Raw genomic sequence first — 25,497 nt, forward strand, 5'->3', positions numbered from 1 at the left:
CCTCTTACAGGAAGCCTGCAGTCACCCTGTGCATTTTTCAATGTCACCCAAGTAGGTCTGTCCTCAGCCAGCCTTCCATTTTCCCCCTTGGCTACTACAGTGTTCCTGGCCAATAAGGAGCTGCTTTCCCCTTGGACTCTGTCTGGTTAGTCGGTACGCTGGGACAGGGCAAAGCCACACACACTTTTTGCTTCCCTCTCCGTCCATGGTCTGAGAGCCTCACACAGTGCAGGGTCCCTCTCTGGATCTATGTCAGTGGTTGAAGCTACAGGAAGGGTCCCTCTGGGAGGCCATCTCCCACCCCTGGTTCTCTGGACATGATTCATGGTCCACACCCCACAGAAGCATAAAGGCCAGAGAAACATATTAAGCCGAGATAGGGACATGTATGTAGGCAGGATGTTGGCACAGAAACCACAGCAAGATGCCTTTATTTTTTATTAGCCTGAAGTAAGACTAAAAGATGAGCAAGTAGCACACTCAAAGGCCCCACAAAGGGTTTCCAGAGATGTTCCCTGCAGGCCCCACCACCCCCTTACTACTGTCCAGATGGCCACATGCTAGGACCATCTGAGCCTCAGTCCACGTGCCCATGACCCTGGACGTGCCAGCTGCCCTCTCTCAGCCCACTCTCCACTGCCATCTACTCTTGGCCTCACTCACAATCTTTCCGTCTTATGTTCAGAAACATCCGTTTTCCCCTGCAGACAGAACTTGCATCACAAAGTGCAAGATCGAAAGCCTGGCGTGCAATCACCCATCCGGCCACACGTGACCTCACACCGAACTGGCACCCACTCACTCGGCACAGCGTACAACATCCTAAGACCTCCAAACGCCCCTCCCATCTCTCCGGCCTGGGGCAGATGGGATCCCCTTAATCAGATGAGGCAGAAGCTGGGATGAGCTTGGGTTTGGCCTGCTGGGGAGGTGCGATGTCTGGGATCTTCTCCCCGTGTTTGTACACGCTGACAGTGACATCGATCTTCTCACCTCCATATTTATTCTTCACGTTGATGCTGTACTTTCCGGAGTCCTCAGCCGTCACCCCCTGAATGGTCAAGCTGACGTACTTGGACTGCTCCACCTTCACCGAGAAGTGCTCGCTTAGCTCAATGTCCTTGTCGTTCTTAAACCAGACAACTTCGGGGTCGGGGTTTCCAAACACTGTGCAGGTGAGGTTCAAGGTCTGTGGAGGGAAGAGGAGGGTGGGAAAAGACAAGTTAGAAAAAGTGAGGGAGAGAGGGGGACCAGGTGGGCAGGATCAAGTTTACTGAACACACACATGGAATCTTCCAGTGGTACATTCTCAAAGGAAAGAAAAGGCCACGCTGCTCTCTGTCCTGCCCCCTGGCGTCTACTGATCAGTTATTACATCAACAACCCCTCGCAGACATAGACACAAGCTCTGAAGGAGCAGAGGAGCCCTGTGCTATGAGAGAGGACCCAGGGAAAACTGGGATAGTTCCACTTCTTCCAGGCTCTAGCCTGGGCTAAACATGGAGGGCAGATCAGCTCTATGATCGTGCGGTTGAACTTGTTCTTAAACTTTTTCCGTTTGTTTGTGTTCTTGTTTATGTGTGCTCCCTTATATCTATGGGGGAGATGTACATATAAATGTAGCTCTTTGTGGAGGGCGGGATAAGGTATCAGATCCCCTGGAGTTGGAGTTAGCAGAAGTTGTGAGGGACCCAGTACGAGGGTTGGAAGCTGAGTCTCCACCGTCTTTCTAAAAGAAGCCCTTGCTCTTACTAAGTGGAACATCCTTCAGCCCCCTACACTTCCTTTATATTTAGGTTTAGGGGTCTATCTTCCAAGTTCTTCTGGAAAATTCAGAGAATATACTCTCTATAGCTCCTAACTCAGATGTAGCAACCACACACTCACCTGGGGTCGACCCACTTCCAACCGTGACTGTCATTTCAGAATCAAGTCTTCTGTGACATCACAGTGACTCCAGCTCGGGAGCTCTCTGTGCCTTCACTGGCTCTTAAAGTGGTCTATAAATTTTGCACTTGGGCCTAATAAAGTCTTTTCAAGTACCTATGTCTCTGTGACATTGAGTTAGAATCATGCAGTCGAGGTGCCAATTAGATATCAATAACTCTACTGATGAGAGACAAAGTAAAACCTCAATTATGGATTCTAAAATGACCTTGTGAATTATCACAGGACTTTTTTTTTTCTTTCCTTTAGTATTGAAGAAGTTGTGACTGCTTACATTCAAAGGTGGCGGCTCACAGGTTCAGAGCAGATGGGAGCTCACCCAACATCTCATTCAGAGAAGCCCCTGAACAGACCCCATGAACGCCAAAGTCCTTAAAATAAATCCTTGGGTCACACAACATGCCTGGTGTTTGAGGATTTGCAATACTAGCTGATGCTGATGCTGATGCTGATGCTGATGCTGATGCTGATGCTGATGCTGATGCTGATGCTGATGCTGTCATTGATGTTCTTTAGCTCAGTACTGAGAGTAAAGCCCATTGCCTCACACACACTTGTCAATCCCTTAACACTAGTGTGAACCCCAATCTTGACTATTAAGCTAACCCACAGCTGTTTTTAGATGTTATCAGTGATGCAGGTCAGAGGATTGAAGACACAAGGGGAGGTAGCTCTGAGTGCCATGCAGACAGAGTGGGAAAGCATCCCTGCTCCCGGGCTCCCCTGTGTCCCATCCTGAGATGAAAGCTGTGCTCTACCTGCGACATGACACTCATCCCAGCTCTGTCTGCAACTGTCTGCTCTCACCTTGCCTTCCATTATGGTCACCACGTCCGGTAAACCACCAATCACCTTACCACGATCTACAATAGAAAAGAGTAGGGTTGCAGAGGCCCTACAGGAGGCCTGAAGCTGACACCCAGGTGGAAACGGGAAATAATGAGCTTACGCCCAGGAGATGACACAGAGGGTTATGTTCTGGATAGAGAAAGCTACCATGGGGACCGCAAAGAATGGCTGACCGTACAGATTAGGGAAAGTGGCACCAGGAAAATAGAAATGAGAGTCAACCCAAACAAGGGGCTCCAAGGAGAAAGAGCCACATCTCACAAAGGAGAGAGTGTATCTAGGAAACAGAATCTTATAAGAGTGATGTACAGGCAAGAAGGGCGCACATAAGACATGGGACAGAAGATCAGGGTGCACTTAAACTGGGTGAGAAAGGTTTGTTGTTACTGAGCCACTAAACCATGTGAATGGGCACCTCCCCCAACCGAAACTGTATCTTCCAACAAGTACTCACTCTTCTCAGCAAATGCAGCAGCCCTAGAAATCACAGAGAGAGAGAGAGAGAGAGAGAGAGAGAGAGAGAGAGAGAGAGAGAGCTGTTAGAAATGCCACTACCAAAGCATACTGTGCACATGAAAAGTTTGCTAGCAGTGAGAGCAAATAAAGAACTAATGTCTAATGACACATAGCGATCCCCAAGGATCCCAGACTCTATGGATGGCTGTGTGGGTCCCTGAGACATACAGATGCTGTATTCACACGCAGTGAAGACCAGTGCTCTGGGTCTTGTTAGTCATCTCTAGTCACTTACGTACCCAACAAAGTAAATACCATGTGAAGAATTCTAGCCTGTTACTTGGGGAATGATGACAGGAAAAGGCCTGTAGGGAAGTGCTTGAGGGTGCAGAACCTGTACCCACACACATGGACTGTACTCCGATTACTTGCTGTTGGGAAGGATGCTAAAGCCAAAAGGAAGACAAGCACATAAACTCTCATACCAACTGCCTTTCTCAATTGCTTTCCACCATGTTAGTTTTGTGGTAGGATCTCTCTCTCTCTCTCTCTCTCTCTCTCTCTCTCTCTCTCTCTCTCTCTCTCTCTCTCTCAATTTGGCTAGACTGGCTGTCCAGAAACCCTAGGGATGCTCCCATCTCTGCCTGCCCAGTGCTCAGGTCACAGGTGAGCCGCAGCCAGCTTCCTTTTGTAAGCATGGGTTAAGACCCACTTGATTGACTAAGCCAGTCCCTAGCCCCCAGGCATTTTGTTAAACTGTACTTCTCACATATCTGCTCTACAAAGGCATCTTGAATAAGTAAGAGCCAAGGACTGTCCTCAGCTTTAATGTTATAAAACTCAGACACTCGTTTGAAACTCAGAAGCATCCTTTAACAGTTGCTCTGTGTGGCACGTCACTTGGGTTATGATGATTTACAAGGTCCATCATTTTAAACATTTAAAATAATCCAGGTTCTGATGCCCCTAGGATGTTGATACTCAGTGCATTTCTAGCATAGGAAGAAACTGATTGCCCTGCTACAAATTGAATTACTTAAATTGCTATTTTTCTCCCAGGAACAGAGAGCATCCTTGGAACCAGGAAGGCATTCATGGATGATCCTGTCCTGAATAAGCCCTCCAGCCCTCACACCCCCATCAGACGCAGGGATAGCAAGCGGTGGGCCTTACTTGAGCTGCTGGAACTCGGCATATGCTTCATCAAAAGCTGCAAGGAAACAATCCATATGTCACTCTTGCCCCATACTAGATAGCTGATGGAATAAAAACTGACGAGCAATCAAACTAATCAATTGATTCTTCTCAGCCAATTTCCTCTAAGTGAAAGTCATGACACTGAGTAGGTCAGCACACACCCTTCTCTCTTCGGTACTAATAACGGGTCGTTCACAAGAGTGTGGGGAGCTACAGCGAACCTCGTACCTTGCCCAGAGAGGTCCAGAGAACGCTGGTGGTTATCTTTGCCATCGAAAATCTCAAAAGTGTATTTCCCCTTGTCCTTCTCTGTGGGCTCACAGATCTGCAGCCATGCCATTTCCTCGCTTCCTCCGATCCGCATGTGCTCACTGGATGAGATCTTAGCCTCTCTAGGAAGCAACAGGGGCATGCTCAGTTCAGCCTCTGGATCTTATGTTCACACCTGTCGGGACACACTAGCATGCTCGAGTGAGAAGGGTCTGCTTGCTCACATGTGGTTGCTCTTGCCAGTGGCGCAGGAGGTGTTGTGCTGTCTTTTTATCCCTGGCTATTATAAATGCAAATGCACTAATAACTTGGGCCTGAAACCTCCAAAAACCAAATGCCTCCAATTTAAAGACTTCGGAATACTTGGTTAAGTATGGCAGTTCCTGAGAATATTAAGCATGGAGCGTTTGACTTGGCGTGGCAATTCCATCTCTAGGTTCCAGTTCGGAAGCTGAAAAGGCAGGGACCACAGGAACTTCAACATCCACAGACATTTCAACACTCCCCATGGGCAGCTGCATTCTTCACAACGGGCAACGTGCACAGCTACGTGGCCCTGACAGGTGGATGGATAATTAAACTGCAGGTTATCCACATGGTGGAAAACCCCTGATCGTTTCAAGAGAAGGGAGCTGGCACATGCTCCAACATGCATGCATTCTGAGAACATTACACTACATTTAAAAAGCTGGTCAGCCGAGGATGAGCATGTGTGTACAATCTGGGTGCCCCAGAGTTGCCACAGGCAAGAGCAGAGAGTCTAGTAAAGCTAGTAGACAAGGGAAGCAGACTTCCATTTTATAGTCAAGGGCTCTGGAGGCAGCTCCCCGTGGCGTGACTGCTCTGCTCCCTTGTAATGTATGAGATAAAAAAAATTCTGTGTTACATGTATTCTACCCCAACTTTTAAGATCTATGTAAGACTAAAGCATTCGATCCGGTCACTGTCCTCCAAGTCAGCAGAGCGTCACACCACACTCACTGGTTGTCAAGCCAGCCTGCTTTTGGTGGACATGTGTTTATTAATCATACATGGTCCACGTGTGCACATCATTTTCAAGTTTCTTCAGTTTAGAGGGCTGGCTGGAGGTTTGCGGAAAACTGACTGTGAGCTTTTATCCTTGCGGGTCACTGTATAGTCTAGATACTATACTCTATAGTCCAATGAAAGAAAAGAATCCCCTGGTCCTCTTTACTATAAAATATCTCTCTCGGGAAACACAGTGTGGGGACACAGAGCAAGTCAACCCAGGATAGAAACGTAACTCAGACTATGAGAGCAAAGTACCAGGAAGGTAAGCAGATGGCAGGAAGGAGGCCAGGAAGGCTCCGTGGAAGACCCAGCCAGGCAGGGACAAAAGAATCTAATGTCAAGGCACTGTGTATGCCCATCAGAGCACAGAACACCCCTGGCAAGAGGATGCACAGGGACTTGGTACCTTTGGGAAGGCAGAACCAAGAGGCCAAAGCTATAGCGTATGCTTACAGCTTTGCAGCCTGAATGCTTTGTTCACAATCTGACGGGTTCATTCTAGTCAACTGGCTCTTGAAGGTAGCAACACACCAACACTAGACCTCCAATGAGCTCAGAGGAAAAATCTCTATTATTAAAGCAATGGAAGGGTCACATCAATACTCACAACTGCCTACCTTCTACCTGAGAGAAATAATGAAACTTTATATAGTTTTCTGGCTCTTTGGAAAGGAAAATTCTTGCAACAAAAATGTACTGTGCAATCAGACACCCTACCGTCCTCCATGAACTGCTCTCTGAGTGAGGGTTAGACAGCACCTCTCAGCTTACACAGGCCCATATAAGCACACAGTAGAGGGATACAATTGGGCTGCTGATGCCTCCTTCAAAGGCAGAAGGGGGTGAGACAGTGGTTCAATGTGAGCAGACACATTGATAAGGCCTCCAAATGCCTCAGCCAGCCCTGTAGTGACTCTGTGTTGTTTGAGGATTGTAACATACACCCTGGTCGTCAGAGGGAGACAGCGTCCACCGCACCTAGGGATTTACAATCTGCTTCAAGTACTGTGTGAGCCACTAGCCACTATCCCGAAATCTACAGTGACTCCTGATGCCTGTTCCATCTTGCTCTACCACATGTTACTCATGTGGGCCTTAAATCTGGAGATGTCATTTTTCTCTGTCTCTATAACTCTATACACCACAGCGTAGAGAGCTCCATCACAGGTCGTAGAAGCTGAGAGCTCTCACCAGAGTCGGGGAGAATCCACCCATCACCTCATGTCCCCATTACCTCTCCCACCCTGTCTAAAGATCCTAAAGGTGAGATGTAAGACAGAGGGCACCTCATTCTTGCTGGTAGTTGGAGCCCCGTGAGATTCAGGGGAGCCATTAGGCCAATGTGGACCATTGCAGGAGAGATCTCCCAAACTGAGGAAACACACCCTGAGGTCAAGAGCAATAGCTTTGTTTTTCCTATAAGGACAGCAAGAAATCTCTTGGGTGGCTGGGGTTCCTCTCAGTCTGGAGTGGTCTGTTCTCTGATCATTGAGCTTTGCTATGTCTGCACGACACATTGTTTGACTCCCCAGCAAGAAAACGGGATCCTCATCTGCAGAAACTTTTAGCTGTATCCCTCCAGCTCGCTTCTCATTGTGTGGCACAGATTTCTAGTCTTTAAAGTGGCATTTTCTGCATTCTGGCTCCCGGCACATGGACAAAACAACCCAAAGGACCGGAGGTGGTGGCTGCTTCCCCTGTCTTCATGAAAATCTCCCCAGGGGGGAATGGGTTCTACAGGCTCATAGACAGGCAAGTCAGATTCAGCTAAATAACACAGGTTGCACCCCAATTTGCCATTAAATACATAAACATATCATAATTAGCTAAAAAGCTTGTATAATAAACAATAAAGTTAGATCAGCACTCTATGCTCGTGCTGGTCTCTGGAATCTGAATCCTGGGCGTTATTGTAGGTAGTCCCCTGCCTCCCATTCCCTGTTCCCACATCATCTACTGATGCAGGTTTCCCTACACCCTCTGTTGTTATTTTAACTATTGGGCTTGTTTGGGTTCTTGTCCTCTTGTGTCTAGTGAGAAAGCCACTGGTTGGAGGGTTGGGGCTTGAATGCTAAACACCGGTTCCTTTGTTCTCTTCTCCTACCAAGAGGAAGCTTTGAGCATTGTCACCATCAGTGAGCAAAGTCGTGAGAAAGTTGTTGGTGCCTTCTGACATTTCCTTTTCTTTCTCCTTTGCCCAGACCCTCCCAGACAACCCCACAGCCAACCCAGCCAAAGTTTTGCACAATTTCTGAGAACAGGATCGTGCCCCTCCCCCGCCCCCGAAGGCACCACACCCAGCGCTGGGATTCTGCAGCCATGGTCACATGGTCTCATACTCACCTGTGAAACCAGCTGACCTTCATTTCCTCTGTAAAATACTTCATGAAGCACTGAAGCCGGATGCCCTCGGGAGTGCAGAGAACCTTCAGAGGGGAGGCAGAGGCACCTGCAGATAACAAGATGCTATCTCAGATCTCAGAGAAGTGGGACAGGCCCATGGCCTAATGGTAAGGTGCATCCATCTACAGCATCAATGAATCCCTCCTCAAGATGGTGGTCATCCCCGTCAGAGCCGTGGAGGCTCCCAGTTCACTCCTTGTCACGTGCTTTTATTAGACACATACTTGCCCTGCCAGAGTTCTTTAAAAAGGTCCTTTGCTTAAAGCCAAAGAAACATAACGTTTAAATAATAATAATAATCCCCTGGCTCTTAGCAGTTTGGCTTGCATGGGAAAAAAAATCAAAATAGTCTTGGTGACAATGGCTGTGAAAACTTCTAGATTAAGTGGCCCAAATCTGAAGAGGTATGGGAGGAGTCAGTCATTGGAAGCTGGAAGACATGGCTGGAATCCTCTGTTCTCAAGACATCTGAACCTTACTCCTGTCCACCTGCAATGTCACAGAGATGCCGGGGACGTGGAGGGGGGTGTTAACCACATGGAGACTTCTGTGCTCACCCTCCCCACCTCAGCCCCCATAAAAGACCCCTGTATCTGCTTGTGTGAGGAGTGAGCTGAGAGTTTCAGAGACACCACCTGAGGGCAGTCTGCTGCCGGGTCATCTTTGTACATGTGACCAGCTATGTCATCCCCAGGTGGCCAGCCCTCTGGCACGTCATGAGCTGGGTACTACAAAGCAACTCTCCAGAGTGTAAGGACGAAGCCACTCTTCAAATGTCCTACTTCACCTCCCAAGCGACATGCACATCCATGAGGTCAGTACTGACTCACTGAAAGCCAAACATAGCCCAGCCCTTTCAGCAAACAAAAGCAAAAGGTCTACCTCACAAGGCCGTTTGCAAAAGCATTAAAGATAAGCATAAGGTGGTTTTCATGGGAATTCTGGGAAATCACAAGCCTATGCAATTGAGGTGAGGAGGATGTGGGTTCTGGTAAGTCTTAACTCAAGATGGTTGGGCATCCACTGGCCTATGCATGCTTTAGTTACTTGATCAGAAAATGTAACGGGTATTCTCTAGTTGATGTGTCTAACCCTTTGACATTATAGCAATGTTCACACCTACAAAGTTCACACTGGAGAGCCTCACAATGGACCTACAGGAAGGAAAATTCCAAAAAAGTCTCATATGGTCACAGGCAAGTTTATGATTTTGCATTGAGACACATTCATAGTTGTCCTTGACTTTGGGCAGTCACATGTGGCCAGCAGATCACAGGCTGGGCACACTTACAAATCTAGAGAGTCTAGAGTAGTAATATTACTAGTTGTTAACATGCAAGCTACTCTTTGTTCATTTATAAGCACCATCTTTGCCTTTCCAGTTTCTATACAAGGGCAAATGGCTCAAGGCACAGACTGAAGTTGGGGTGTTAAATATCTACTGTTGCTATTCAGTGTTTGAGTGAAGACTGACAGAAACTTTGGAACAAAACATAAATTGCCCAGGTTGGGCAAGGGCAAATCAGCAGTGGCGGCTGGTGGTCAGGGGCAGCAGAAGCTCCGAAGGAGCATCATGAAGGTGGCGGGTGACCAGTCAGTCCCCTGTCACCTGCCCAAGTCCAGGCATGGCTGTGATTAACATCGTCTGAGAAGTCAGCCAACAAGACTTGAAAACCCAGGGGCTTTTACTTACCACACACACGACTCATTGCCAAAACCATGTCCTCGTACACTGGAAGGGAGAAGAGAAATGTCACAATCATGGAGTCTGACATCAACAAAAAGCAGCATTTTCCATGTCTAATTAAATTGACACAGGAAACTGTGATATTCATTTGAAAAATGAAACATTAAGATGGTAATATTTGTCCATAAAAGGCTTATGTGCACCATAAATCCCTCTAACCTATTCGCTTTTTAAAACGTGGGACAAGAACATTTTGTTCAACATAAATCCAACTGTACATGGAATCGAATAACTTCATAAGAGCTTCAATCATCTTAACTACATCCATAAGGAATCAAACCTGGCTTCTGATGAGGGCGGGAAATGACATTTCATCTAAGCCCAGAGTGATACTGTGCATTTCTCTAACACCCTTAATGCAGACAAAGTACAATCTTTTTCATATACAGCGTCACCACAGAGACAAAATGCACCCAGCTCAGAGTGTGTGTGGGTGCAATGGTAGAGCACCTGCCATTCATGGACAGAATGGAGTTCTGCCACCTCAGAGGGCACAACTGCAGCTCCCCCACAACCCATACCACACAGGCAGAAGAGAGGCCTGCTCAGAAGATTTGCACATAACCAAGGGTCCTCATGAGCATCCCTCCACAGTGTTCCTCATTTCAGACAGAGTGGATTTCAGTGTAAGACAACGAAGGCTCCATTTCACCTTTGCCAGCAACTTCCAGGACAGATACATCTTGACCTCTGTCATCTTTCAAGGTTGCTTTGTATTCACCATGGTCCTTCTTAGACAACTATGAATAAAACACATTCAATATTTATGCATTATCAATGATACAAGATGCAGCATTCAGACATTTTCCTCACAAAACATGGAAAATTGGAACGTGAAATGGAAGGCATTGCCAACTTTACAGGTTATGGAGGGTGCTGTTTGGTTCTTTGGCTGCATAGTACCTTTGGTATAAGCAGCTCACAGATCCCCTTCTCCAGGTCTGGCAGTGTCTCGGTTTCATAAAGAACATCATCCTTGAGCCATTTGAAAACAGTTTCCCTCTTGGTGTTTGCAACCTGCAAAACAGAAATGCTAAGTAAATCTCGATGGCTCAGAAGAAAAATAAATTCTTCAGGGTTGGTGAACCTCAGACCTAAAGAAAACACAAGCATTTACCCCTTAACAGGCTCAGCAGGAGCTCTTGGGGAAGACCTGTCACTTCTAATGATGGTAAAAGCATTTCTCAATTGTCTTCTGGAAACAGTAAGCCCTCATGGCTGCCACCAAGAGGACCCATGAAGTCAGTAGCTGTAAAAATCTCATGTTTAATAGGAAGTGTCACTAGTGGGGCCCGAGCAAAGTGCTTTGCTCTATGGATCTAAAGCTCTGTGGATAGCTGAGAGTCTGTTCTTTGAAAGTGGGGTGTTCACGGGCATGAACTTGGAGGAGTGATTCCCTGTGTGGGGATTCCTCACAACTGACCTCTCCCTGGCTTTCAAAACTAAGCTTTGTGGGGTTCTGATGGAGAGTAGCCACACTCACATTCATGTTGCCTGCCCACATGTTGTCTCAAGAAGACATTCTGCTTTGTATGACAGATGTTGGACGTGAGATGACATTGGATTTCAGGAGGCTGGAGTATCTGCATCCCCATTCGTACAGTCCCCACACAAGTAACATCAGCAATGGATCTCTACAAACGATGATGTTATAGTTTGTATACGCTCAGCCCTGGAAGTGGCTCTATTAGAAGGTGTTGCCCTGTTGGAGTGGGTGTGGCCTTGTTGAAGTGAGTGTGGCCTTGTTGGAGTGGGTGTGGCCTTTTGGGGTGGGTGTGGCCTTATTGGAGTAGGTGTGGCCTTGTTGGACTGGGTGTGGCCTTGTTGAAGTGGGTGTAGCCTTGTTGGAGTGGGCGTGTCACTATGGCTGCAGGCTTAAAGACCCTCATTCTAGCTGCCTGAAAGCTAGTCTTCCACTAGCAGCTTTCAGATGAAGATATAGACCTCTCAATCCCTTCTGTACCGTGTCTGCCTGGATGCTGCCATGCTTCTGCCTTGATGATAATGGACTGAACATCTGAACCTATAAGCCAGCCCCAATTAAATGCTGTCCTTATAAGAGTTGCCTTGGTCATAGTGTCTGTTCACAGCAGTAAAACCCTAACTAAGACAGATGTCATAAGACTGGCTCTATAGACCAGTAATGTCATGTGTTTGGAATTTCCACAACAGCTACATGTGATATTATCATTAGTGACACCAGAACATAATCACATATCCATACTTTTGCCTGAGTTAGTTTCTAGAGTCGAAAACCAGCCTAGTGCAGAGAAGCCATTCACAGTGTCTAAGGAAAGGATGGAAACTATGCACCAGCCACCTTGGAAGCAGGTTTTTCCCATCTCCTGCCCAGAACATGAGAAAACACATCATAGCTTCCTGGTCTTTCTGGGTCTCTCTGCTGTACCAGCCTCTGCTACCCTTCCCTGACTCTACGTCCATGCTGCTCAAAAAGGTGGAAGCTGCTACTCTGTGTGTGTGAAGTCAAAGCCTTTCTGATTCCCTTCAGTCTCTTCTCAAAACAGCCTAGGTACACCTGCATGTGGGGAAAGGGGTCTCACCCCATACACAGCCACTGTGTGTCTTCTCTGACCCTGTGATTCATCTCTGACGCTCAAGTGCCCAATAGGTACACAAGTGGGCAAAAAAACTTAGAAACTAGCTAACTTCCTAGGACATCACATGGACACCATGTCCATCCCCGAAAGACACTGTTCTCCCTTCACACTGCTCTGTGTGATGAACTCCCAACACATGTTCATTTTCTTCTTCTCCTTCTCCTCCCCCTTCTCCTCCTCCACCCCTCCTCCTCCTTTCTCTTCCTGAAATTATGGTTTCTGGCAAACACTTTTGTTTTCAAATGCCTTTCTCTAAAGGTAAAAGTCTACCCTACCATAAAGTATCTCCTAAATAGTTTTTATATAAATCAAGAAGTATCCCCTTTCACGGAATCACTGAACAAAGTACTACTCAGAAAGATGTTCTGCAGTGTGTACAGAAAACCAAATACATGAGATTGCAAAATACTCAAGGTTCAAGGATGATTGCTTTCATTTTCCTGATATCTGTGTCTACCAGTTTGTGCATCTCCGTGACCAGGGGGCTTGAGGTAGTTTCAGACATCTATGGGTAGCTACATAGAGCCTCAGGAAGTAGACCTTACATTTTTGCTCCCTGTCCTTGGGGCACAGGAAGTTTGATAAGTCCATGTGCTATGGTCAGGACCAAAGCAGCTGTCATCCTCCTCATTCCAGGGCCTCACCTCTGACCTCCTAATGATCTGAGGTTCATAATAAGGCTGAGGCCTAGAAATGCACAGTAGAAGTCTATACCTCCCTGTGCATGGTAACCATTTTGGAAAACTGGTGTTTTTGTTCAGTGTAAACTACCTGTTGTTTAGTAAAGGGTTGGCCTCTTGCCTCCGAATGTTAACACTTCAGACTCTGCCACAACACCCAGCCCCTCTACCCACCGACTAAGCCCTCTTGATAGAGTTCTATGGCTTTTTTCTGATTGTGCAAAATGCATGTGACATTTTGTCCTCTGACTGTGGTTAAGGAACCATTCGGTTCCAGCTTGTCTTCTCATTCCCCTATACCCAGTACTATCCTGCCTCACCTTGCTGAAATGGCCTGCTTGTTTTTATCTATCCTACCGTGGCTTTAAGTAATCTGTAAGTAGTTTAAGGACAAAAAAATAAAAAAGCACAACCATTCCTGACAGCTGCTCACTAACCAGCCCCTCTGTGAGGAACAGGAAGAGCCTTACCTTACAGACAAGCCGAACCTCACACTCTTCAGTAACATCCCAGTGCAAATACTCAGCAAAATGAGGGCCTGTGGGGAAGGGGGAGGTTCTAAAATAAGAATTTACATTACAGATAAATAGATATTATATGCACATATGCACGCATATTTAAATATATCTCTGTTACATTTTGATATAGAAACATGGTTGACTGGAGAAACCTGCTGTACCTTATAAAAGCTAAGGACCTGTCTTCAAGGTGAGTCTCCCTTGAGCCCCCTCTTCCTAGTGGGACTACACAGCTCCCCCTGCTGGCATGTGGGGTCTATCGTTTTCTTGATATTTACACTATCCAGCTCAACTCATTCTCTTTCCAGGGCCGTGCATCTGACTGAGCACCGGCAGGGTAGTGATAAAGTCTCTAAAGTAAGGGAATTAGCAAAAATGATGTACACAGAGCAGTGTGACCTCAAAACTTTGAGAGGTGAAACTATGTATGGTTTTCAAAAGTGTCAATCATTTCTATCTAAATAAGCATGGGGCAAGCCATAGCCTAATAAAGCTATTTTCTCATTCAACACAAAAATATAGAGCAGTTTTGAGACTTGTGTGCTGATTTTCTCACATTAATACATTTTATGAGGCTAGAATTTAATTGGTGCCTTGTTTAGAAACCTGGAGGTACTCAGTTGGGGGACCTGGCTGGGAGGGAGGGAAGGGTGGATAGAAAGTGCTGTGATCCTATTTCAATTCAAAATATACATATTTTAAAACCTGTGGGGGAAGCAAGACAGAATCAGGAGTGGTCTGGAGAGCGATGGGGCTGGCCAGAGAAGTCTGTCTGATTTGTTAAATGCTAGGCTGAAATGGGCTGAGGATTTGGCTAACCTCAGCTCCTACAGCTTCCGTGTGAGGTCATTAACATGGGACAGGCAGAGAAATGTGGAAAGAAGGGTGTTGGGAAGGATTGTCAGCCTTCAGAAACAGGGGCCAGTCAGCAATTGGTGCAGAGACTGGCTAGACATATCTTCATCAGGGAACAATGACCCTTGGTAACAGGGAATGCAAAACTCAAGGGATAGCCAGGGTCAGCTAAGATTAGAATCAAGAAAGAAAACAGGCAAGATACACCTAGAGGGGTGAAGATAAGGCACCTCCTAATTTTCTCAGCGAAAATGATGATACAATGTTTGCTCATTCTAAGTATGTTCAGAGTCAGCTGTGAGATGCAGCGTCTGTTCAAGATGCTTGACAAAGTCTGCACTCTGTGCTGCTGTAGAGTGAGCTACCACTTACCTTGTTTCCGGAGAAATTCCTTCCTTTGAAATTCAGCCTCTTCAAGGACAGCCCTGAATGCTATTCAAGAAAAGAGAGAGAGAGAGAGATAAAAAAAAAAAAATCTGTCTCTCACTATTCAGAGGAGTTTCCTTCCAGTTATGTTCTGCGGGTGTTTGAGAAAGCTCACTGTGGCGTACCGTCTCCAATAAGCACCAGTGAAGATTGATTCTTGGCTTTTCCATCTTGAATCTGCACGGTGTAGGTCCCTTCGTTTTCAATAGTGAACCGATCCATGACCATCTCAATCATGCCCGTCGATCTGTCACATTTAATTCTGTGTGTCTGGAACCCATAAAAGACATAGAGACTAACATGATGAAACTGCCTCTGCACACTGCACTTGCACAGCACAGTGACTGGAATAAGAATGCCCACCCCCATAACTTCATTTGTTTGAATGCTTAGTTACCAGGGAGTGAAACTATTTGGAAAGGATCAGAAGGAGGTGTCGCCTTGTTGGAGGAAGAGGAAGTATTTCAAAAGTCCACACCAGATCTGTTCTCTGTCTGTCTTTGTCTGTCTGTCTTTGTCTCTCTTTGTCTCTCTGCCTCTCTGTCTTTGTCTCTCTTTCTCTCTCTTTCTTTTCCCACCCCCCGCTTGTTGCTTGTGCTTCAGGATTTAAAGCTCTCGACTACTGTCCCAGTGCCATGCCTGTCTGTTTCCTGCCTTGATCATCAAAAACTAACCCTCTAAACCTTTAAACAAGCTCCCAAGTCAATGCTTTCTTTTATTAGCGTTGCCTTGGTCATGGTGCCTCCTCACAGAAATGAAAAACTAAAAGACAAGATATTGCATCTGAAAGACTCAGAAATAAAGGTCATCAACTAGTCCTCTTGGTAAACCAAGAACCAAAGCCACATTACTGTCCACTGGGAAGGTAAAGGGGACAGGCAATTTCCCAGTGTATAAATATAAATTTCAGCCTCAAAAACTGTAAACAGGTAGACATGGCTAAAACCTGCTCTATTCTGCACAGGCTTTCATCTTTATTAAACATACAAAAAATTAGCTCAGTAAAAAGTCCAGATATTCTTTCAAATATGTCAGTCACATTTTCTGTACTTGTATAGCATCACTGAGTTTTTTTCAGAGGGAAGAGGAGATGGATATATCTCTGTTCTTGAAAAAAGCCAAAATGAAGGGGCATAAGCCTGCAGATTAGCTTTGAGGTAGAACCTTCTGGAACAGGTTAATAAAAGGAATTACAAGAAAATATCATGTTCTCATCCTGAAATGAATTGCTGCTATATCAGAATAGAAGAACAAGAGCCCAGTGAGTAGCTCCTGCCCTGATTTGACTAGTTTCAAATGATGACATCTGAATATAAAAGGCAACTTTCAAGTTGTTCAACAAATGGTCAGTGTCTGTGACATCACCATCAATTTTCCACAAGTTCCTAGAACTGCAGGAACCTGCTCTAACTAATTAAGAAAACACAAGTATGGGCCTCCCAACCAGAAGCTTAAAGACACAGTAGGCTCTTCAGCTTCCTCTGCCCCACGGCATCTGAGAAGGCTTTAGAAACTAATTAGACATCTTGGTGCAGCAAGACAGAGTTCTGTGATTTTTTATGAGCCCCATAAATACAGGATTTTATGTGACTTTCGCAGAACAGCATCAGTCTTCAAATGTGAAAGTCACCTGTGGGCTGCTAATTAAAGAAGTGAAATGATTCACTCCTATTCCAAAAGACCAGCTCTGGAGCAGCAATGTTGCTCTCTGTAGCAGGTAGGAAATGTTAATCAAAAGATGTTCAGCAAATAATGTGCAATTACTCTATATTCCACTTCTTTTCCTAGCGTGATCTCTGCTCAGAGAAAATTTCTCCAATTACCTTGATCAGGCAATACTGTCCCGTACAAAGCACGTACTCACTTGAATTTTTGCAGCCCACAAAATCAACCTGTGCTATACATTTTCAAAATTCATGTCATAGCTCCCATGGGACAGACTGACTGAATCGTGTGGTCTTAAACACCATGACATTCCAAGATGTCTGTTTGATAGACTCCATCTAGCCTTGTTTCACTAATACCACCGGGCATAAAAACGAGGCTGTAAAGTCTACAAACATGGGTGGGCTCTCATTTCCCTTTCTCTGTTGATCCATGTGTGATAAACAACTGAATGGGGAATTTAGAACTAGGTAGTTAAATGCCAAGGATACTACACTGGGCATTTAGAGAAAAGATAGAGATACTAGTCAATGACTTGCCTAACCCCATCACTGAATAAAAGAAACCCCATAAAGAGATTGTTCTATGACTGAGCTCCCAGTGTTCCATAGTTATTCAAAGGTAAATACACCTAAACCTAGCTAATAACTTCTTCAATGTTCCACAGGCAAAAATGAGGATTGTAGTAATTTTAATTTTCATTTTATATGATCAAAAGATAGGAAGATGGTTCATTCAGTAAAGTACATCTCAATCATGGAGAACTGAGTTTGGATCCCAGAACCCATACAAAAGACTCAATATGGTAGTGAATGCCTGGAGACAGAAAAATTGTAGGCAGAGACAGACATATCTCTGGAGGCCTGCAGGCCAGCTAGGCTGACCTATTTAATGAAATTTCAGGTTAATGAGAGACCCTGGCTGAACAAAGAAGCTAAAGTTGCTTGGGGAAAAAATACTGGAGATTTTCATCTGATCACACATATGTCATGCAAACATACACGTCAACCACTTAACACAAGTGAATGTACACATACACAACACACAAAGTAGAACAAAGGCTGAGTGCTTTTATCTTAGCATAATAAGCATTTGAGAGCTCCATCTCCTTTTCTGTTCAGATCAGATCCAGTACACCAAGGCAACAGTCTGGGAGGACCAAGATGTCCCTCAGACTCCTTTATCTCCTGTGTCCCCCATGGGAGCTATTATAGAAAGGAATATAGGGGATCATTTCCCAGGACAGAGCAAACTGACAAGCCTTCAGAACTACAATCAGGAAGAAGGAAACTAATCCATCATTTAATCCTGAACCTTTGCCTAAACTCAAACTCCAAGTCTCTAAAATATACTCTTTTTTTTTTCCATCTTAACAATTTGAATTTTAAAGTTGACCTAAGTCATACCAAACCAAGACTGAATCTCTGAACACTACGAGGTCTGCAACCTCAAGCCATCTGGTCAACCTTCTGAACCCCTGTCTCTGGAACTCAGAAAATGTAAGAATGAATATGTGCATTGAATAAGCCCAGGTTTCTCTAAAGCTTTAGCTCACTCTCAGTTCATCAAATCTAGGCCTCTGAGAGCCATACCTCACATCTAGGAACTTACCTCACTGTCGGAAACTTCTCTGTCATTAATAATGAACCGGAAGCTGGCATCAGGCGAAAGGTGCTCTGCCTGGAGCCAGAATCGGACTTGGCCCTTATCAAAAATCTCATAAGCTAATTCTGACTTCAGAGGAATTGCTACAAGAAGAAGAGAAATCATAAGTCAGAGGTGAATAGAGCCCCCTCAGGTAGTCAGCTCCAGACTGTAAGACAATACCAACTCCAGTGCCAGGGACCATGGCAATAAGACTTGAAAATTATGCATGAAGCCTCCTGTTTAATGAGTTCATTATTACTCTCTGGTCAAGGTCAAAGGTTGCGAATGACCCTGTAAGGTAACCTTTGCCAGACAACCAGCTTGGATTAAGAACAAAGAAATAAATTTCTATATTATAAACTGATATTTATTTCTGCTAAGTGGGTCACTCTAAGCCTAGTGAAGACCCTCCCTTCTCCTGCAAATTTGTGTATGAACCAGGGGGATTACTTACTGGGGTTCTTTATCTCATTGCTCAATGCCATCAAACGCTCAAGTTCTAAAATTAAGAAAAGAAGCATTATCAGTTTTGACGTGAACATCCATAAGTCTATGATCAGCAGCAAGATAGAGCAAGAGCTGAGGTCTCACATCACCAAGACTTGCTCTGAGGATATGAACATGAAGGACAGATTAGGGGCTTAACCTTTTAACAATTTAGCACTCTGCTCTAGCCACAGTCCTCACCATGGAACCCCATCAGGGACAGCTGAGGCTGAAACAGGAGTGTGGGAGAGAGCAAAGCAGACACTCCAGAAATTCAGAATTATCTTCAGAGAGTGGATAAAAGGACATCCCCAAGGATCACACAGGAAGTGTTCCCTGTAGCACCAATTCTGCTCCTGGGGACATTCTGGGGCTAGTGGGTTTCTTTCCTCTTCCAAGATTTTCTTCTTCCGCCTTAATTGGATAAGGTGAAGTTCCCTGATTCAAGCAAACCCTCACTGTGGCAACTGCCACAGGGCAGAAGCAGAATAGCCCCCGAGGAAATCCTCGGCAAAGCCAGAAAAGCTAAAGTCCCAAGATGTCTCTCTACATCCCTTTTTCCTCTCTTCTTCTCTTCCTTCTCCTTGTCTCTCAGGAAGTCAGAATTCATAAATGTGGTAGGCATCTGAGAGCATTCCTTTGTGCTAAACTCTTCCCAGTCAACAGCAAATTTCATATGACCATTGGCTTGGCCATGAGGACCTCCATTCCCAGTGACACCTCCCAGCAAGCATGTGTATAAATCAATCAGACTACACCTGGAACCCTGAGGTCTTGCTTTTGTCACCAGCTCTATAAAGGATGTTGGGAGTTTTATCTTTTGCAGCTACATAAAGCTGCACTGCAGAATGCGCTGTGTAACCTGCAGAGAAATACATGACTGCTTCTTGTGCATGCAAAGACAAAGACCTTGTGATGGTTTACATATGCTTGGCCCAGGAAGTGGCACTAGTAGAAGGTGTGGACTTGTTAGAGGAAGTGTGTCACTCTGGGGATGGGCTTGAAGACACTCCTCCTAGCTTTCTGAGGATACTCAGCTGTTCCTGGTTTCCTCTGGATGAAGGTGTATAACACTCAGCTCCTCCTGCACCATACCTGCCTGGATGCTGCCATGCTTCTGCCTTGATACTGGACTGAACCTCTGAACCTGTAAGCCAGCCTCAATTAAATGTTTTTATTTATAAGACTTGCCTTGGTCATGATGTCTGTTCACAGCAATAAAGCCCTAACTCAAAGCGGATCTCAAAGCCTCTTCTGTGCATAGCTTAAGGAGTGGCAGGGCCAAGCCTCAGCTATTGTTGGGTATGTCTTGTTCAGGCTGTCTGAGTTTGGTAATATTTAACCAAAACTGAGCTAGACTGTGGAGCCATTAGCATGTCACCGATGCCCTCCTCCCAGATGTTTGTGTGCCCCCCTTCACACAGTGTGTGGGATGATGGTGTCTCCCCAAGTTCACATGTTGGAAGGTAACTCCTCTGTGAGCCATATTGAGAGGTGTGAGTGAACCCACACTGCAGTCCCAGGCATGGTTCCTATTGAAACAGTGAGACCTTTGTAAAGATAAGTTCTGCTTCTCCTGTGTGATATTTTCTGAGACAGAAAGAGGTAGCAAGGAAGGCCCTAAGTCTAGATTTGTTACATTTCTAAAGTAATTCTGACTCACATGCACTCCCTGTGTCTTCATCCTTCTTCCTGGTTCTGATGGATTTATATGCTTAAACCAGAGAGTGGCACTAATTAGGTGTGACCTTGTAGAAGTAGGTGTGGCCTTGTTGGAATAGGTGTGGTCTTGTTGGAGTAGGTGTGGCCTGGTTGGAGTAGGTGTGGTCTTGTTGGAGTAGGTGTGGCCTTGTTGGAATAGGTGTGGCCTGGTTAGAGTAGGTGTGGCCTGGTTGGAGTAGGTGTGGCCTGGTTGGAGTAGGTGTGGCCTGGTTGGAGTAGGTGTGTCACTGTGCGTGTGGGTTTTAAGACCCTCATCCTAGCTGCCTGGAAGTCAGTCTTTTCCTAGCTACCTTCAGATGAAGATGCAGAATGCTCAGCTCCTTCAGTACCATGCCTGTCTCAATGCTGCCATGTTCTTGTTTTGTTGATAATGGACTGAACCTCTGAATCTGTGAGCCAGCCTCAACTAAATGTTGTCCTTATAAGACTTGCCTTGGTCATGGTGTCTGTTCACAGCAGCCAAACCCTAAGACACTGATTAGATGTGTTTTCTCTATGTTATAGTCAGTCTCCAAAAGTGGGACAAAGCTAAGAACAGCAAGCCTGTGTCAGGAAGACATTACCTTCCTCATCCAAAACGAAGCTGGAGGACACGCCATCCGTGTCACTTACAGATACAGAATATGTCCCTATGTCTACTTTGTCTGGATTCTTAAAGTACAGCTTTGAGCTGAAAGGAAAAAGACAGGAGAGCATTAGTCACTTGTTCCTGCAGAAGCCAAAGAAAGGTTCATAGCCTCTGCCTTCCCAGCAACTTACTGATCACCCTCCGTGTGAACCTCGAACCGCTCCGCATCGGCAATCTCCTCATAGGCCTTGCACCAGGTGAACTGTGAGGCATCTGTCATTTCCTGGCAGTCGAACCCAAGGTAGATGTTGCCTTCCTCATCCACACCAGCGCTGATCTCCTTTGTGCCTATAACATTGGTAGGGAGGAGGTAAGGAAACAGTGTCCCCTAGGTTCCTTTTCCAGAGAGGCCAAATGGAAGCTTGTTTTACATTGGTTACATCATCAGTCTTATTTGATGTCTACACAGGGCTGAGCAGAGAGGCTAGGAAGGGCAAGTGCCCCTCAGGAAGTTGGCTGGCAAGGTCAGCTGGCTGACTGGAATGATGTCACTTGTATCCTCAAAACTTTCTCTCTAGCACTTTAGAAACCCCTGACTGCCTCTCAGAGTGACCTCCTCACCCCCAGACCATGGCCGGGACAGTCATATTTACACTGCTCCATATCACCCTCAAAGTCTTCCTTCGGTCATTCTGTGTCTGCTGGAGAATCAGGGCTGCTATTTGTGTGACACGCAGTGACCAAGGGGACACCTGGCTGGATCCCAGACATTCAGAATCTCTTAGAAGCTACAGATGGCAGGAGGGGTATGTTCTGCTTTAAACATATTTGGGGGATTTGTAGGGAAGAAAAAAATCAGTGAGGGATAAGCCAGTGATGGGGTATATAATTAAAATGCATCATAAACATGTATAAACTTATCAAAAAAAATTTTAATGTAAATGCCAGGGCATCTGTCCATCTATTTAAACATGCCTCCGCACATGCATGCACATACATGCAGAGAGTGTGCACTCCTCTCAGTGTCCTGCTGTGGAGTGATACCTGCTGTGCTGAGCAGCTGAGAGATGGGGGCTCACCTGGCCGGGCCTCCACAAGCACAGGCTCCGATGTGTCTGACGGCTTCCCTGGTCCACTGGCATTCACTGCTCGAACTCTGAATACATAGGTCTTACCTTGCTGCAGGTCACAGACCTTGGGAGGACAGAGGAATCGTGAGCCAGGGCAGACAGCACCCAATCTCAATGAAGGAAGGAGACATCGGGGTCTGTCTACATTCCTTTGTCCCTCACAGCACTGAAGGGCAGAATTCAATGCTACCGACGAGGTTACAACCTTGATGACATTTAACGCAGTTCTCTAGGACCTTATACTATTCTCGGTGTGGTTTCTGGCTGTGAAAATCACCCTTTAGACATTCTGAAACGTAACTAGTCTCTTCTGACATGCAAGCACACACTGCCATCCACACCATGGCGAACTCTAAGGCATTAATTTACATCCAAAGGCGACTGTTTGCCCCATGAAGCTGCTCTGCATGAAACCACTGCCCATGTCTCTGTCAGTGCACTTCAGAGCCTGGCACAGATGTCACCTGTCTACCTGAACCACATCAAGAGACTTCTGGGTCAGGAAAGGTGAACATGTTCTCCAGAGCGTGCAGGACAGGGACTCAAAGACACCGCCACAACTGACCCAGTGACTAGAAAAGTTAAAGAGTTAAAGTTAAATATCTGGAAAATAAGGATGAACCCATTTGCATCGCGCATGTGTGAGTGTGTGCTCCTAGGGATGTGTGAGTACAGGTATGTGTGTGCATGTAAGTGCAGGTGTGTATGTGTGTGAGCATGCTGGTGTGCATGTGCGGGATAATGTGAGTGTGCATATGTGTAGGCACAGGCAATCATCCTATGCATATGTGTATATGGGGAGTTCAAGTTTGCATGTGTCTATATGAGCCTGCACTTGATCACAAGTATGTATGCATGTATGTATATGTGCATATGTGTCATAATGCAAGTGTATGTATGTGTGAGTGCTGGTGTGAAATTATGTGTATAAATGCAAATATGTATATATGTGCATGTATGCACACATGTGCATGTGTGTGAGTACACTATGCAGATGTATGTGTATGACAGTGCAGTATGTGTATATAAATTCATGTGTATATTTGTGCATATGTGTGAATTTGTGTGAGAGTGCAGGTGTGCCTATATGCATGTGTGGGCTTCTGTGTGTGTATACATGTGTATGTGTGTGAGTGCAGGCATGGTGCATGCATGTGCATGTGTATAAGATTGTGAAGGTGCCTATGCCTGGATAATAAAATTTATACATACAAGTGTACATATGTGTGAGTTCAAGTGTACATGTGTGCATCTTAGCACACCTGAAAATGCACGTGTATGAGAGCACAGATGTGTGTGTATGACAGTAGATGAGTGTGTGCATATGCATTTATGTCAGATGGGAACACTAGACCCTTATTAGCAATCACAGGTAAGTAAATGTTGGGCTTGAGGTTGAAGCGCTGTTAAAATGATATCATCCTTGCCTAGGACTGAGAATGCGCCTCTGCACACAAAAGGCACAGTACTGTGATGGTAGTTCAGTCGGCTGCAGCGTGAGTAATGGAGGAAACAGGCAAGCCAGTGTATCCGCAGGTCCCTGACAGAGTGTGTGAGGACAGCACCACCTTCCCGAGGCGCTTTGCTGCCCTCTGTTGGAGCTTCCTGCACTTGCTGCTAGGCCCCAGTACAATGGTGATCTCCAGAGCATGCAAACAGGCTCACCCAGAGACTTCGGGCCAGTTTGCTAAAGAATCAAAACCACGAGTTTGAAAGGACAGTCACCTTTAAGTAGCGATTTGGAGTTGCTGCCTCACTGGTGGTCTTCCACTCCCCAGAATCCTCTTCCTTAAAATCCACAAAATATCCAGACACAGGACTGCTGCCCGAGTACACTGGGGCTTTCCACAGTATGACCAGAGAAGCGTCTCGGACCTCGCAGAACGTCAGGTCATAGGCGGGACCTGGAAAGTCACCGAACCTGAGCAGCACTAGGAAACTCAGCCAAACCTAATGACCATCATCACCACTCCAGAGACCCCGCAGCCTGGCAGGGGCCACACACCCCCATCTTTCCGGGGATCCTGCACCCTGGCAGGGGCCACACACCCCCATCTTTCCGGGGATCCTGCACCCTGGCAGGGGCTGCCGACCCCACCATTCTAGTGAGACTCCTGCTGCCTTGGCAAGGACTTCCCTGCACACACATCACATACATCCTCTTCACAGTCACACTATCACTCTCTAGACTGTCTCACCAGGTTCTGGGGCTGTCCAGGCCTCACACTTGAAGTGCTCACTGGGATCCGATGGCTGCCCGATCCCAGCCAGGTTGGTAGCAGCGATTTTGAACTCATACAAGGAGCCTTCGGTCAAACCTTCCACCTGTGTGGATTTTGTTTTCAGTTAATATAAGAACTCGGGGTTGTGCTACAATGCACAGGGGCAAAGGAGGACCCATGATGTGTGTAGGAAGAGAAATGTGGTCAGGATGGACAGTACTGGAAAATCAGAGTCCTCGTCACTTTAGGAAGCTGGTTCTACACCTAGCACACCAGTCATGATACCAGCTCCATGATGGCTTGACACCAGTCTACCAGACCGATGTGGTGACCTCTGGACAGGTAAGGAGCTGAGCTGAGAGAGAAGGCAATGTCCACAAAGAGCCAAAGCAGGCATGAGGGAGCCAGGACCAAGCCCCACTCAGCCTCTGCGCTGGGCTTGGTGGAATGGAGCAAGGGGCTAGCAGGATCTATGACTCCAGTCTACCTGTGCAATGCCAGGCTAACCTGTCAGCCATAGCCACTGAGCCTGCCACCTCTTGTCACCATAAAGTCTACTCTGTATGTGCAAATGCTTGCTGAGTTGTCATGGTTTTTCAAGTGGCTATGGCCTTCAGTCCTCGCTGAGCTTTGAGGTCTCTGCCAGTCACGGGAAAGATGCTAAAGGAAAGCCTTTGAACCAGCAGCTTGGGAGAATGAAAGCCTTATCCAGGTCAGGATATTGATTTCCAAAGTGAGGCCTTGGTGGTTAAACTGCTTTACTCCCTGGAGGTTAGAGCATCTCACACAGGGAGTGGGAAGCCCATTCTGCCAGGGACACAGGCCTGTAAAGAGCCACTGGAGGCTAAGCGTGAATTTGGAAAGGGTCAATATTGTCACACCAAATCTGAGTTTAAGTCACACACAGACCATAACATGTATGTGTGTAAATATAGTTTAAGTGATGCATAATTATATTATTTTACATTATATGATCATATTATAAAGATAGTGTGTACTATATTATACAAAAGTATAAAGTATATTATATAAGTATATTATAAAGATAAGCTATATTAT

The 25,497-nt window shown here is 45.9% G+C and overlaps 1 protein-coding gene across 2 annotated transcripts in view; it reads right to left on the reverse strand.

Annotated features, from left to right (window-relative positions):
• Nucleotides 1-421: 421 nt before the first annotated feature.
• Nucleotides 422-25,497, reverse strand: part of MYOM2 (myomesin 2) — a 64,396-nt gene continuing 39,320 nt past the window's right edge. For both annotated transcript variants that reach the window (XM_080928764.1, XM_080928763.1), the window contains exons 19-37: nucleotides 24,415-24,541; nucleotides 23,942-24,120; nucleotides 22,166-22,280; nucleotides 21,278-21,434; nucleotides 21,082-21,188; nucleotides 18,765-18,809; nucleotides 18,275-18,411; nucleotides 15,124-15,268; nucleotides 14,945-15,004; nucleotides 13,670-13,737; nucleotides 10,805-10,918; nucleotides 10,554-10,641; nucleotides 9,848-9,886; nucleotides 8,095-8,200; nucleotides 4,678-4,841; nucleotides 4,426-4,462; nucleotides 3,251-3,273; nucleotides 2,755-2,810; nucleotides 422-1,189 (exon numbers count right to left, since the gene is read on the reverse strand). In XM_080928764.1, coding sequence (XP_080784890.1) covers nucleotides 878-1,189; nucleotides 2,755-2,810; nucleotides 3,251-3,273; nucleotides 4,426-4,462; nucleotides 4,678-4,841; nucleotides 8,095-8,200; nucleotides 9,848-9,886; nucleotides 10,554-10,641; nucleotides 10,805-10,918; nucleotides 13,670-13,737; nucleotides 14,945-15,004; nucleotides 15,124-15,268; nucleotides 18,275-18,411; nucleotides 18,765-18,809; nucleotides 21,082-21,188; nucleotides 21,278-21,434; nucleotides 22,166-22,280; nucleotides 23,942-24,120; nucleotides 24,415-24,541 — 2,079 coding nt within the window. In that variant the 3' untranslated portion in view covers nucleotides 422-877. The remainder of the gene's footprint in view (nucleotides 1,190-2,754; nucleotides 2,811-3,250; nucleotides 3,274-4,425; nucleotides 4,463-4,677; nucleotides 4,842-8,094; nucleotides 8,201-9,847; nucleotides 9,887-10,553; nucleotides 10,642-10,804; nucleotides 10,919-13,669; nucleotides 13,738-14,944; nucleotides 15,005-15,123; nucleotides 15,269-18,274; nucleotides 18,412-18,764; nucleotides 18,810-21,081; nucleotides 21,189-21,277; nucleotides 21,435-22,165; nucleotides 22,281-23,941; nucleotides 24,121-24,414; nucleotides 24,542-25,497) is intronic.

The sequence above is a fragment of the Micromys minutus genome (genome assembly GCF_963924665.1).
Source record: "Micromys minutus genome assembly, chromosome: 14".
NCBI lineage: Eukaryota > Metazoa > Chordata > Mammalia > Rodentia > Muridae > Micromys > Micromys minutus.